The 14500-nt window shown below is 53.7% G+C and overlaps 4 protein-coding genes across 4 annotated transcripts; 3 read left to right on the forward strand and 1 right to left on the reverse strand.

Annotated features, from left to right (window-relative positions):
• Positions 1-562: 562 nt before the first annotated feature.
• On the reverse strand, positions 563-2444 carry BO80DRAFT_85294 (uncharacterized protein). The gene is made up of 3 exons (XM_025724852.1): positions 789-2444; positions 635-733; positions 563-586 (listed from the first exon to the last, which is right to left on the reverse strand). The coding sequence occupies exon 1, from the start codon at positions 2253-2255 to the stop codon at positions 879-881; it is 1377 nt and encodes a 458-aa protein (XP_025580301.1). The 5' UTR covers positions 2256-2444; the 3' UTR covers positions 563-586; positions 635-733; positions 789-878.
• An 8-nt stretch (positions 2445-2452) lies between these two features.
• BO80DRAFT_421167 (proteasome regulatory particle base subunit RPN2) lies at positions 2453-6515 on the forward strand. Its single transcript, XM_025718540.1, has 5 exons — positions 2453-2823; positions 2925-3094; positions 3156-3682; positions 3734-6001; positions 6067-6515. Exons 1-5 carry the CDS (start codon positions 2684-2686, stop codon positions 6409-6411), a joined length of 3450 nt encoding a protein of 1149 aa, XP_025580302.1. The 5' UTR covers positions 2453-2683; the 3' UTR covers positions 6412-6515.
• Positions 6516-7327: 812 nt separating this feature from the next.
• Positions 7328-9768, forward strand: BO80DRAFT_421169 (putative acyl-CoA dehydrogenase). The gene is made up of 5 exons (XM_025718541.1): positions 7328-7782; positions 7851-7862; positions 7923-8197; positions 8285-9029; positions 9084-9768. Exons 1-5 carry the CDS (start codon positions 7668-7670, stop codon positions 9575-9577), a joined length of 1641 nt encoding a protein of 546 aa, XP_025580303.1. The 5' UTR covers positions 7328-7667; the 3' UTR covers positions 9578-9768.
• A 733-nt stretch (positions 9769-10501) lies between these two features.
• Positions 10502-14320, forward strand: spt5 (transcription elongation factor spt5). The gene is made up of 5 exons (XM_025718542.1): positions 10502-10640; positions 10697-10921; positions 10997-12477; positions 12526-13268; positions 13328-14320. The coding sequence occupies exons 1-5, from the start codon at positions 10542-10544 to the stop codon at positions 13942-13944; spliced, it is 3165 nt and encodes a 1054-aa protein (XP_025580304.1). The 5' UTR covers positions 10502-10541; the 3' UTR covers positions 13945-14320.
• Positions 14321-14500: the final 180 nt, after the last annotated feature.

The following is a 14500-nucleotide window of genomic DNA, read 5'->3' on the forward strand; positions in this document are numbered from 1 at the left end:
ACCTAATGCAATTGGGCCAGTTACTCCCCAGGACCACGTTGGAACATGCGAAAGGTTTGATTGCATAGACGGAATCCTAGTACCGCCCTCTCTCATTGGTGATATGACGTTATTAAGTTTCCAAAGCACAATAACTGATCCACTGCTGGTATTGGTCCATTCAACTCTGATCAGTGGCTGCCCTAATACACCCCTGTAAAGGATGTGCTTCTCCCACCCGATAAGGTACGCGCCAGGCTCGAAGCTGACCGGTCAGGTGTGTCTCGAAGAGGAGCGGTCGAGAACAATGCTGCACAGGTGAGTCCTGGACCTGTTCCTTCATCATTCGCTCGTGATCAACAAGAACCATATCTAGTAAGGTGGAACTCCAATTCTTAGGATTGCATTGCGGATGCCGACTCAACAGGTCTTGCACTGTTTAATAGATGCCCCACGCCTTTGAGAACATCGCGTGGCACAACACGATCCTATCAACAGGGGTATAATCCATTGTATGAATAAAGGTGGGCTTCTGACCATTCCCGCATTATGAGTGGTGATCAGTTCGATGCGATACATTGGATGCAATGATAACTTTTCCATGAAGCTGTCGTAATTAGCAGCCTTTCTGACAAGCACCACATGAACAACTAACATGCATGCCGGACTCGTTCGGTTGTAGAATCTCGATATTATTCACTGCCCATGCAGTACCCACTGAGGTTGCTTGATGACTTGTGGATAGAGCGTCCCCCTTCAATACTTAGCTTGGCAGCATATATAACGTTGAATAGAAGCCTGAGGTATACCAAAAATTGAAATAGTTGGCCGAAATAGTTACTACGCTAACTGACGGCTCATTCTGTTGGTAGTCAATTAATGGACAGGTAAGGACCCGTTCAAGTCTCAGGAAGCAGCCAGGCGGGATCAGGCTCATCATCTTCATCCTCGGAGTGGGTGACTGCATCATGCGGGTGTTCTCCAGTATCCCTGAGCAAGTCGGCCGGAGGCTCGGGGTTATCCACGCCAAGGGGATCGGCTTCTGAATCACTGTCCCCATGGGGGTGATTCCTGAAATCTGCTTCTTTGTCGACTGACGGCCAGATGGCCGCTTCGGCCACATTGAAAACATCCAATAGCAACCGCCGCGCTTCTCGCAAAGCCTGGAGCTCCGCAGAGATACAACAAACCAGCAATTTCCAATCTTTATTCTCCGCAACCTCTAGATGATATTCTACGCGTTTTGTGGTATGCGCCAGATCCTCCAGCATTGTCCGGGCAAGGTCCTCCTCGGACTTGCTACCAGAAGGGCCATCATGGTTCAGTAGCTGGGACTGAATCTGAATGGAAAGGCGCATAGCTGACTTCAGGCGTTTCTCAAACCCAGAGACTTCCCCAACCACTTGTTTCCAGACCCCGCCTCCTGCTTCGAGCGCCTCGATTTCGGCATTGACTTCGTGTTGTCTCTCTCGCAGACTTGTCTGCTCTTTTCGCCAGTGTTCCTGTGCCATTTCAAGTGTCCGTCGGTTAGGCTTCAAGGAGTAGAAGGTTGCATCGTTAGGACTGGTCGACTGAGGTTTCACTGGAGGGGTTTGCAGGTATTTCCGGATATTCGAGTCTAGGAGGGACATAGAGGCTTTGTAAGAAGAGAGCTTTGATTCAATAGAATTCTCCATCTGGGATAATTCGCGCAGAACGTGCTGATGCCGCGCTCGCATCTGGGACAGCCTAGTCTCCATATCATGAATATCTCCTTCCAGCTTGCGACTTTCCTCCCTCAATGCTATGGTATGCTGGCCTTCCTGATTGTCCTGGATGGTCGAGATGGCGCTTTCCAGCCCAGCACGATGGGTATTGAACTTGTCAATATCCCCTAATGCATCCTTCCTTTCATCAATTCGGAATGTCAGTATTTCTCGCTCCTCCTCCCGAAGCTTCAGTAGGTCGTAGATGGATCTAAATATTCCTTGTCGTGCAGCAGATAGCCCAATCTTCTCCGGAGCCGGTTGCCGGACCGGTATGGTTGAGGGGCGCTGAGAATTGCTGGTCTCCGAGGTTGGAGTATAACTTCCGCTGGAGAGGGTACCATCCCGTGGTGGTCCCGCCAGACCGGCTAGGAGTCCTTCACTCTGGGCATCGATTAGGATCTGGAGATTACGCTGAATGTGTTTGGCCTGGCGGTCAATGTAAACAAAAGGGTCCTGGTGATGGGAGGATGTTCCGATGGGCAGAGGCGGTAGGTAATTGTTCCTATCTTTGGGGAGAATGACCGACATTGTGAACAATGACTAGATGGAAGAAGAATCAGACTACCCGTGCATTAAGAGGTATTCCTAGCGCGATGCTCAGAGATCTGTGCCGTGGTTGAAAGGGATCACGGCGCCGGATGCGATGCCATCATCGGTCACGTGTCGTCTCTAGGGGTTTCTGCAGGAACCACGGGAACCTTTCGACAGCTTCCATTGACGTGTGTCTCGCTGCTCTGGAGGAAGCTTCCTGATCACTCCGAGCCCGTTTCTTCCATCATCCGTTCCTCTGTTCCTTTGAATCTTCCATCCATCCTTTTCTGTACAGTTCGTCTTTGAGGTATTTAGATATCTCTCAAGGCCCTCCATCGCACCCGGGTCTCCCCATCAATCTTACAGCTCCCTCGCAGCTGTCGCCTCACTCCCCTCGCGACGGCAGTCCCCTTCTCCCAACAGCTATGGTTGGGCTTGCTTCGGCCGCTGGCCTCGTCGGCTTTCTCTCTGAGCCGGATCCGGAGTTGAGAGTCTTTGCTTTGAAGACCCTAGATTCACAAATCGATTTGCTCTGGACAGAAGTCGTGGATGCGGTTCCCCAAATGTTCGTCCTGGTCCCTCAGCCATGTCATCTTTTTCTGCACCACATGCCTAGTCTTATCGAACGATCACGGAATACGTCCATGCTGACCATCTGCGATTTAGAGAAGCGCTTTACGAAGATGAGTCCTTCCCCGAACGCGAGCTTGCCGCCTTGGTCGCCGCAAAGGTGTACTACCACCTTCAAGAATACAATGAGAGCATGGTATTCGCTCTAGGTGCCGGGAAGCTTTTCCAGCTGGATAGCGGTGGCGAATTCGAGGAAACCATCATCGGTAAGGACACCGGTCTCCTAGGCGCTTACTCCTCGAGGCTTTATCTCACTACGATCTATAGCGAAATGCGTTGATACCTTCGTCTCTCTCTCGGCGGCACAGCGGCCGGCCGCGGGTGACCAACCCGCCAATCTCAACACTGCCTTCCCCACCTCCGGTGAAGGTGCCACAAGTACCTCCGCCAGCCTCACATCTCCAATCACTCCTTTCTCGCAATCAGCCTTGCCTTCCAAGTCGCTCTTGTCCAGGCAAGAAGTACCTGGAGTGGATGCCGCTTATCCGGGCGGTGAGGACGCGGGCGTAAGCCACGTTGAAGAGACCCCTCTAGTCCTGAAGCGTGGTGTGCAGGGCCATCTACAGGCAGTTATCGACCGCTTATTCGAGCAGTGCTTCGTGCAGAAGCGTTACCGTCAAGTGATTGGAATTGCCATTGAAGCAAAGAATTTGGACGTACTGCGGAGAACCATTATCCGGGCCAGCGAGGATGAGAAAAAGCAGAACGGCGAGTCGCGGCGGAGCGAGGAACTCATGGAGTACGTGCTGGATATCTGCATGGGAATTGTGCAGGAGCGCGGTTTCCGCAACGAGGTATTCTTCTTCCATCACGATCGCTAGATGCCAGGAACTAATCCTTTTAAGATTCTCAAACTCATCCTCGAGCTGCTCAACGAGATTCCGGCCCCCGATTATTTTTCCATCGCCAAGTGCGTTGTATATCTCAACGAACACTCCATGGCCTCCGTCATCCTCCGTCAATTGGTTGAAAAGGGTGATGCTCGTTCACTTGCCGTCGCCTACCAGATCTCATTCGACCTATACGATAACAGCACACAAGAATTCCTCCAGAAAGTCCGCCAGGAGATCTCCGAATTCGTGCCAGGGAATGCCGAGTCCGAACAAGATACAGCAGAGGGGGACCGTGAGGAAGCACAGGAGTCCGATCCTTTGTTGGACAGTCAGTCGAGGTCTATTGGAGAAAATAATGCGCGCACGAAGTTCTCGCCTGAAGCGCGCACGGCATTCAAGAACATCCTTGATATCGTTGACGGTGTGAAGACGAATCAGTTGAACGTGGAGTTCCTTTACCGGAACAGCAAGGCCGACATTGCCATTCTCAACAAGGTTCGAGATAGCCTGGAAGCTCGCAACTCCATCTTCCACTCTGCCATCTCGCTGTCGAACGGCTTTATGCATGCCGGCACTGCACGCGACAGGTTCTTCCGGGAAAACCTGGAGTGGTTGAGCAAAGCAGTCAACTGGTCCAAATTCACAGCCACTGCGGCGCTTGGTGTTATCCACCGGGGCAACTTGACCCAGGGACAGAAACTCTTGCAGCCGTACCTGCCCAAGGAGCGCTCTATTGCCGGCGTCGGTGGAGCTGCGGGAGCTGGTGGAGCTGGTTCGATTTACAGCCAAGGAGGATCTCTGTTTGCGTACGGTCTGATTTATGCCAACCATGGCGGAATGGCTGTCAACGTCATTCGCGACTATTTCAAGAAGGCTACAGATGAGGTTATCCAGCACGGTGGTGCTTTGGGTCTGGGTGTGGCAGGCATGGCTACCGGCGATGAGGGAATCTACGAGGACCTGCGGAATGTTCTGTACTCCGACTCGGCTATCAACGGTGAGGCTGTCGGTCTCGCCATGGGTCTTGTCATGTTGGGTACCGGTAACATGAAGGTTCTTGAGGATATGATTCAATATGCCCATGACACTCAGCACGAGAAGATTGTTCGCGGTTTGGCCATGGGCATGGCTCTGATCATGTACGGTCGTCAAGAAGCGGCTGATGAGCTGATCAATGGCCTTCTCGGCGACCCTGATCCGGCTCTCCGCTACGGTGGTATCATGACCATCGCCCTGGCTTACTGTGGTAGCAGCAGCAACAAGGCGGTGCGTAAGCTCCTGCACGTTGCTGTTAGCGACGTGAACGATGATGTGCGACGCGTTGCCGTTCTGAGCTTGGGCTTCATCCTGTTCAGGAAGCACCAGAGCGTGCCTCGTATGGTGGAACTTCTGTCCGAATCGTACAACCCTCATGTCCGGTACGGTGCCGCCATGGCCCTCGGTATCTCTTGTGCTGGAACGGGTCTCGATGAAGCCATTGACCTGCTTGAACCCATGCTCAAGGACTCTACGGACTTTGTGAGACAGGGTGCGCTGATTTCGTTGGCCATGGTTCTGGTCCAACAGAACGAAGCCATGAACCCCCGTGTCAGCTCTCTTCGCAAGGTCATGATGAAGATGATCGGAGATCGACATGAAGATGCCATGGCCAAGTTCGGCTGTGCGGTCGCCCTTGGTATCATTGACGCCGGTGGTCGCAATTGCACCATCAGCCTCCAGACCCAGACCGGCAACCTCAACATGCCCGGTATCGTCGGTGCTGCTGTCTTCCTTCAGTACTGGTACTGGTTCCCCCTCACCCACTTCCTCTCTCTCAGCTTTGCCCCGACCTCCGTTATTGGTGTCGACCAGAAACTCGAGGTGCCGTTCTTCAAATTCCACAGCAACACCAGACCAAGCCTATTCGACTATCCTCCGGAACAGCAGGTCAAGGCCGAGGAAGCGCCCGAGAAGGTCAAGACCGCCGTCCTCTCCACCACTGCCCAGGCCAAGCGCCGTGCACAGCGCCGGGAGAAGCAACAACGACGCGAGAGCATGGACATCGATCAGACCCCTACGACTCCCAAGGTGTCAGATCAGATGCCGGATAAGATGGAGACGGACGAGAGTGCAGTTAAGGTCGAGGATGAGAAGGACGCTGAGAAGGAGGCTGGAGAGGGTCAGAAGAAGAAGGTTGAACGAGAAAAGGTGGGATATGAGCTCGAGAACATGTCTAGAGTGCTTCCCGCCCAGCTCAAGTACCTCACATTCCCCGACCCGCGGTATGAGCCGGTTAAACGGGTACGTAACCCTACAGTTCCCCTGCGTATAATGACGACGATCGTGATTGCTAACTGTTGAGGCAGCCTACCGGTGGAGTTGTGGTTGTGCTTGACAAGACCCCCGAGGAGCCCCGCGAGACCATTGAGATGACGGCTACCAAGGAGGTTAAGGAGGCTAAGCAGCCTGCCCCTGCACCGGACGCAGGGGAGACTCTGCAGGACCGACTACAGGCTGTCATGGGCGGAACTGGACTGCAGACCCCTCAGCGTGGTGCTGGCCGCTTTCCCCTGGGTGCCGAGTCGGCCGCACTTGCAGACGCTGCGGCTGCAGCTGGTGTCCTGACGGCCGTGGATGAGGATGAAGAAGGCGGAGAGGAGGCCCCTGTGCCGAATGACTTCGAGTATGAAACCGATCCGGAGGACGAGTAGACCTGGCAACCGTATCTATATGCACGGACGGCGCTCGTTGTATTACTAGGTTAATTATGGTTCATGTCTCATCTTGAAAGCGGCACCGCTGCCTAACGTTTGGATTGTCTATTTTGCATTTGCCTATCTCTTTGATACACTTTTCTGGTAGAGTCGGAGTGGATGACAGCCGTCAATCACATCCTTATGTGATACATGGTTTCGGGTTTCTGGAGTAGACCGTTTCGTAGAAATGCCTTGAGAGGAATCTAGTCAATGTTTTATGTCAGAGAATACGCTGACAGTAGCGCTGGTGATCCACCAACACGACAAGACAGCAACAGAACAGGCATGGAACTCCCTACTCGACGAATCATTCTCTCAACGATGGCTATCCGGTGGAGACCTCACTCCATCCGTGCCGGACTTCCATCCTTCTGATCCATCGAGCCCGTCCACCGATGCATTTACTCCTTCACATGCTTGCCTGCTGCAGAATGCCTCATGACATAACCACCCCGACCTGCGTCCGTCACGTGCCGGCGATCGGAGGCAGCCTTGCCTCGGCACTTCCCCCTTTAGGCGGTCTTGTGCACGTGCCATAACGCCCGGGGAGGACAGCTGGCCAATGAGGGCTGGCGCAAAGAGCCAGCGACCAGTCATCCGGGCTGGCCGAGGCGTGGCCCACGTGAGCCCATCCGTTCCAAAGCATGGAATGATGATGTAGGCCGCACATGTGAAAAGTGAAATGATCATGGTGGGAAGCCGTCCACGGTGTCTCCGGAGATCCCTCATCCAGAGTCCCTTCCCGTGCCTCATTTTTGTAATTACCCCGACAATTGTGGGCCTTTGGATCCTACTGTACACATGATTTGGTCCTATACTCCGGAGTACATCTGGTCCGAAGGTCTCCACCATCGCTCCCGCCAGTAGATACCCCGTATTATCTATCCGACAGAGCTGACCACTTGGTTTTTCATCCTAGGTCAGTAGTGATAGTCGTGTTCTGTGGCGGGGGAAGCTCCGTGATTTGCTTATTATATCCTACCCTTATATCGGATACCTATTCACCCCCTTTGTTGGGTTTCTTTTTCTCTCAACTTTTTGTTCTTCTTTTCTTCTTCTTACCCCGGATTGTCTCCTCCATATTCCAGCCTGGTGCTCCGCTCTTGCTTCTGCTAACCACCGTCTGGGGCCTCTAGTCACCCTGCGATCTATTATCTATATACCCCATATCTTCCTTGTCTCCTTGTTATTTATATACCCCTCTACACATCATGTCTAAGACATTCACAAAAGACGACGTAGCGTCGCACAGCAAGCCGGATAACCTCTGGGTGGTTATCGATGAAGGCGTCTACGATCTGACCGGTTTCCAAGACGAGCACCCAGGTAAGTTTGGGCTCACTATCCGTTCCGAGGCGCTCTGTACGATGCTGACGTCAATTTGCGACAACCAGGTGGAAAGAAGAGTATGTGATCGCATCTGACATGTGCGCCGGGACCCCGCAGCTAATCATCGTACCTTTCAGTTCTTCAGCGGGTTGCCGGAAAAGACGCCTCGAAGCAGTTCTGGAAATATCACAATGAGGGAATTCTGAAGAAGTATAAGGGCAAGCTGCAGATCGGTTCCTTGGATTCGAAGAAGGCGGCTGCTTCCGAACCTGCGGCTTCGCCTGCTCCGGCCAAGGCACAGCCTTCTAAGCCTTTGGCAGCACCCGTCGATGTTGCATCGGCGAAATCGTCGGAGACTCAGGATCCTTATGGCGACTTGGTCCCTTTTGCGGACCCTTCGTGGTACCAGGGTGTAAGTTTTCCATGTCAGGGAGGATCCTGGCTGGTATCGTGTCCGAGTGCGAGAATATTGGGCTGACGATGTCATTATGATGAATAGTATCACTCGCCCTACTTTAACCAGACTCACGCTGCGCTTCGCGAAGAGGTTCGCCAATGGGTTGAGTCGGAGATCGAGCCATATGTGACCGAATGGGATGAGAGCAAGAAGGTGCCCGATCATATCTATAAGCAGATGGGTGAAAGGGGATACTTGGCCGGTCTATTGGGTGCAAAGGAGTACCCTGTCAACTATACTCCGCACCGTGTCCAGTCCGTCGCGCCCGAGAACTGGGACCTGTTCCATGAACTGCTCCTCACCGATGAGCTCTCTCGGACCGGCAGCGGTGGTCTGGTCTGGAACCTCATTGGTGGCTTTGGCATTGGTTGTCCGCCGTTGGTGAAATTTGGAAAGAAGCCTCTGGTCGAACGGATCTTGCCCGGTATCTTGGCCGGAGACAAGCGTATTTGCTTGGCTATTACCGAGCCAGATGCGGGCAGCGATGTTGCCAACCTGACCTGTGAGGCCAAACTGACGCCGGACGGCAAGCACTACATTGTCAACGGCGAGAAGAAGTGGATCACCAACGGTGTCTGGTCCGACTACTTCACCACCGCGGTCCGTACCGGTGGCCCTGGAATGAATGGCGTCAGTGTGCTTCTCATTGAAAGGGATATGGGTGGCGTCAGCACCAGACGCATGGACTGCCAGGGTGTTTGGAGCAGTGGCACCACCTATATCACCTTTGAAGATGCCAAGGTGCCCGTTGAGAATCTCATTGGGAAGGAGAACCAGGGTTTCAAGGGTGAGCCACGTGTGATTCCCACCCAATGTCCCAAGTACTAACACTTTCTTGCAGTCATCATGACCAACTTCAATCACGAGCGCATTGGCATTGTCATCCAGTGTGTTCGGTTCTCCCGCGTGTGCTATGAAGAGTCGATGAAATATGCCCACAAGCGCCGGACCTTTGGCAAGAAACTCATCGATCATCCCGTCATTCGTATGAAGCTGGCGCATATGGCTCGTCAGATTGAGGCAACATCCAACTGGCTGGAGAACATCATCTACCAGTGCCAGTCGATGGACGAGACCGAAGCCATGCTCAAGCTGGGTGGAGCCATTGCCGGTCTGAAGGCACAATCCACCACCACCTTTGAGTTCTGTGCCCGTGAGGCCAGCCAGATCTTCGGCGGTCTCAGTTATAGCCGCGGTGGACAAGGCGGTAAGATTGAGAGACTGTATCGTGATGTTCGTGCCTACGCGATCCCTGGTGGAAGCGAGGAAATCATGTTGGATCTCAGCATGCGCCAGAGCTTGCGTGTGCACCAAATGTTTGGGCTTAAGCTCTGAGAGCTGCTGTAACTGTTGATGTCAATCTGGTTCATATTTTGGAGTACATAGATTCACTACTAGCTTGTCCATGAAATTCCTGCTACCTGAACACGAGATTGCATATTGCATCTGATGTAAGATTTATATGCTAACAGAAACATACCGTTCTCAGGTTGGATATGCGGAGGTTGGTGTCAACACTGCACCCACATTGTCTGTACCTGACATATAACTAAGTCCAGTAACACCTAAGACATACTGTAGCACAAACATAAACAACCTCCCAAACCCCCAAACCAGCCTGTCCCAGGCAAATCCCAAGAGTAACACCACAGAAAGCGGAGAAAGGCCGGCTAGCCAGCCGGGCGCAGTCCGGCACCGCAAGGCCACCAGGCGTGCAAGTTCGCCCGCCCGGACGGGAATCCATCGATCTTGACCTTGCGGCCACCACATTCATTCTCCCCCAAATCACCTTTTTTTTTTTTTCATCTGACCGACTCCCTCTTGCCTTCTCCAAGTAGTTGCGGGTTGTTATGTGCTAGCAGCCTCAATTTGGATCCTGTGGCAAATCTCGACCCGCCTTCTTTTCTCACACTCTCACACCAAGTCGGCTGGAGACTACAACACTATCCTTGTCGCGGTCGCGGACTCGCCGAACGTAACGGAACAACCGCCGCCCGAGAGTATCGGTTCAGCTGCTGGAGTCTCACCCTTTTTGTTTCTCTTTACTTAGACCGCCTTGGTTCTCTCCGTCATTCTTTGCATTTTTGAGGATTGCGGCTTTCTTGCCTCTTACCGCGTCGGTGAGCTTCGATCCGCCACAGCTAGCATCTCAGTGCCGACTCGATACCCTCTGCGTGCATCAGGGCAGGCTCCAAGTGCTCGAAATTGCTTGACGAGCTCTCGAATACCCCCGTTCTGATACCAGTGCTGCCTTTCACTGGGACCTTACCCAAACGCCACAATCGGTTGAGCTTTCACAATGTCTCGCAACGTGATGGCTCATGACTTCGGGTCTGATGAGGAGGACGATGACTTCAACCCCGCCCCGGCGGATGACTCTGGAGATGAGGATACAAAGGTTTGTTTCGGTCGTGGGTGGCAAAAGCGAACGATGTTACTGACGGGCGGGGACAGCAGACTGCGCATCGCGGTCGGGACGATGACGACGACGAGGATGATGAGGACGATGTGAATACTGGACGGGCTGCACGGCATCGTGCTGGCAGTGAGGATGATACTAGGGGGAGGGGCGATGACGAGGATGAGGAGGGCGACAATGATGAGGAAGATGAGGAAGGGGAGGAAGAAGATGAAGACGAAGAGGAAGAGGAAGAGGACGATGATGAGGATGCTAATGCTGTGAGTGATTGGGTTTTTGGTTCATGCCGGTTGTTCTTGGGTTGGGAAGGTTGCTGATTATGGTTTCGTTTGCAGGGACGTCCACGAAAGCGCAGACGGAAGGCTGGTGTCCACTCTTTCTTCGAGGAAGAGGCCGGTGTCGATGAGGATGAGGACGAGGCTGAGGATGACGAGGATGAATTGGCTGAATTTGGCGGGGAGATGCACCCGGACGATATGGACGCCCTTCCGGTGGGTGCTGAAACGGATGACCGCCGACACAGACAGCTTGATCGCCAGCGCGAACTGGCGGCGAGTATGGATGCGGAGAAGCAGGCTCAGATGCTCAAGGAGCGCTATGGACGGAACCGCGCCGCGGCCACCGATGCTGTTGTTGTTCCGAAGCGACTGCTTCTTCCTAGTGTCGACGATCCCAGCATCTGGGGTGTTCGCTGCAAAGCTGGCAAGGAACGTGAAGTCGTGTTTGCGATCCAGAAGCGTATTGAAGAGCGGCCACCGGGTTCTCGAAACCCCATCAAGATCATGTCTGCTTTTGAACGTGGAGGTGCGATGACCGGATACATCTACGTCGAGGCGCGCAGGCAGGCCGATGTCATGGAAGCCCTGCAGGACATGACGAACGTCTATCCGAGAACGAAGATGATCCTTGTTCCCGTGAGAGAAATGCCTGACCTTCTTCGTGTTCAGAAGTCCGAAGAGCTCATGCCGGGTGGCTGGGTTCGTATCAAGCGCGGTAAATACCAAGGCGATCTGGCGCAGATCGAGGAGGTCGAGACAAACGGCCTGGCAGTGACTGTGAGATTGGTTCCGCGACTGGATTACGGATTGAACGAGGATATCGGTGCGCCGGTTGTCGATCCGAAGAGGAAACGCCCTGGCATGAACCCAGCAGTTGCGCGTCCTCCCCAGCGTGCATTCAGCGAAGCCGAGGCCAAGAAGAAGCATGCGAAGTACTTATCTGCTACGTCTGGCTTGGGTGGAAAGTCGTGGAACTACCTCGGCGAGACCTATGTGGACGGCTTCTTGATCAAGGACTTGAAGGTCCAACATCTGATTACGAAGAGTGTGAACCCTCGACTGGAGGAAGTCACCATGTTTGCTCGAGGCTCCGAGGACGGTACCTCGAATCTGGACCTGGCTTCCTTGGCCGAAACGCTTAAGAACTCCACCGCCGAAGATTCTTACCTTCCTGGAGACCCTGTGGAAGTGTTCCGGGGTGAACAGCAGGGTTTGATCGGCCGGACAAGCTCAACTCGTGGCGATATTGTCACTTTGTTGGTTACGGAGGGTGATTTGGCCGGGCAGTCGATTGATGCGCCTGTCAAGTCTCTCCGCAAGCGCTTCAGAGAGGGTGACCATGTCAAGGTCATCGGTGGTAGCAGATACCAGGATGAGCTGGGTATGGTGGTACAGGTCAAGGACGACACCGTGACGCTACTTAGCGACATGAGTATGCAGGAAATCACAGTCTTCAGCAAGGATCTTCGACTCTCCGCCGAGACGGGTGTTGATGGTAAACTGGGAATGTTCGACGTCCATGATCTGGTACAACTGGAGTAAGTGTCTTTGTCCTGCCACCTTGAATACTGGCTAATTGCATCCAGTGCTGCTACTGTTGCTTGTATCGTCAAGGTCGATCGAGAGTCGCTGCGGGTGTTGGATCAGAACGGTTCTATCCGGACGATTCTTCCTACGCAAGTTGCGAACAAGATCACTCCTCGTAAAGATGCCGTGGCTACTGATCGCAATGGCGCAGAAATTCGCCATGGTGATACGGTCCGAGAAGTCTACGGCGAACAGAGGAATGGTGTCATTCTTCACATCCACCGCTCATTCCTGTTCCTGCATAACAAGGCCCAGGCTGAGAACTCGGGTATTGTCGTTGTGCGCACCACCAACGTGGTGACGGTCTCCGCCAAGGGAGGCCGGGCCACCGGTCCCGATCTTACCAAGATGAACCCGGCGTTGATGAGAAACGGTATGCCTGGAAACACGATGGGACCTCCCCAGAGGAGTTTCGGGCGAGACAGGTTGATCGGCAAGACGGTCATGGTCCGCAAGGGACCTTTCAAGGGTCTGGTTGGTATCGTCAAGGACGCCACCGATGTTCAAGCCCGCGTGGAACTGCACTCCAAGAACAAGCTGGTCTCTATCCCCAAGGACATTCTCGTCGTCAAGGACCCTGTGACGGGCCAGACGATAGAAATGGGCCGTGGCCGGGGTGGACCGCGCGTTCCGCATGGAGGGTCGGGCGGGCCTCCCTCTGCCTGGCAGGGTGGTCGTACCCCGATGGGAGCTGGAGATTCATCTAGGACCCCCGCCTGGGGCGGTGACTCGTCCGCTAGAAGTAAGTGTCTCCTTTTGCTTCGTCTAACTCCTTTTGCACCAGACTAACAGTCTCGTCAGCACCTGCCTGGTCTGGCATGAGTGGTTCCCGTACACCAGCCTGGAAGCAGGACGGCTCCCGAACCTCCAACCCATACGACGGCAGTCATACCGCCTACGGAGGCTATGGCTCACGCACACCCGCCTGGAACGCTGGCGCACGCACTCCCTACGGCGGTTCCGGAAACAGTGATTTCGATGCTTTCGCCGCCGGCTCCCGAACTCCTGCCTGGGGCTCCGCCAACGCCGGCAACCGCACGCCCGCCTGGTCAGGAGCCTCAGCCAGCAACGGCACCAAAGACCGTGGCTACGATGCCCCCACCCCGGGAGGCTACTCCGCTCCTACCCCCGGTGCTTATGGAAGCGCGCCCACCCCCGGCGTTTCAGCGCCCACCCCCGGAGCCTGGGCGGACAGTGCCCCTACCCCCGGTGCCTTCAACGCACCCACACCCGGCGACGTATCCAAGCGACCCTACGACGCACCCACACCCGCTGCCTTTGACAGTGGCAGCCGTCCATATGACGCTCCCACGCCAGCCATGGGCGGCTCCGCCGCAACCCCCGGGGCAGGTGCATACGGTGACGGTGACGGTGACGATGGAGGCCCGCGATATGAAGAGGGGACGCCCAGTCCTTGATTTGATCGCATCTTTTTTTAGTGCAGAAATCAAATCTTAGCACAGGAGACTCACTCCCAACCCAACCCAACCTAGGATCATCCACCAAGCAAGCCAAGGCTCTGAAATGAATTGAAAATAGACAAAATGCGGGCGTATCATTGTTATTCTCATGCTACCTACCACTGTTGTTTTGTTTTTACCGTTCTAATCCACAAGCATGGTTTCATAGGACAGATACTATTGTATTATGTGTATTATCTACTCTACCTATCTATCTCTTCCTCTTTCTCTATCGCTCTTCCCTATCCACAATGAAGAAATATTCAATCATTGGTATTACATTTCATGTACTTCCCAGTACCCAGGTGAAACCAAGTCATTTGTTAGAATAACAGGTCGGAAAGATAAAAACAGAACCGCCCCCAAAAAACCTATCTAAAACGCATGCATTTTATCACGGGGTAAAAGGATAATTACCCCAATGAGGGACATATTGATACATTGGTATACAGAGACAAAATAATAGAGAGATAGTAAGAAAGACGGGGGATATAGATAGTACAGGTCACATCGG

Source organism: Aspergillus ibericus, assembly GCF_003184845.1.
Source record: "Aspergillus ibericus CBS 121593 unplaced genomic scaffold BO80scaffold_2, whole genome shotgun sequence".
NCBI classification, from domain to species: Eukaryota; Fungi; Ascomycota; class Eurotiomycetes; order Eurotiales; family Aspergillaceae; genus Aspergillus; species Aspergillus ibericus.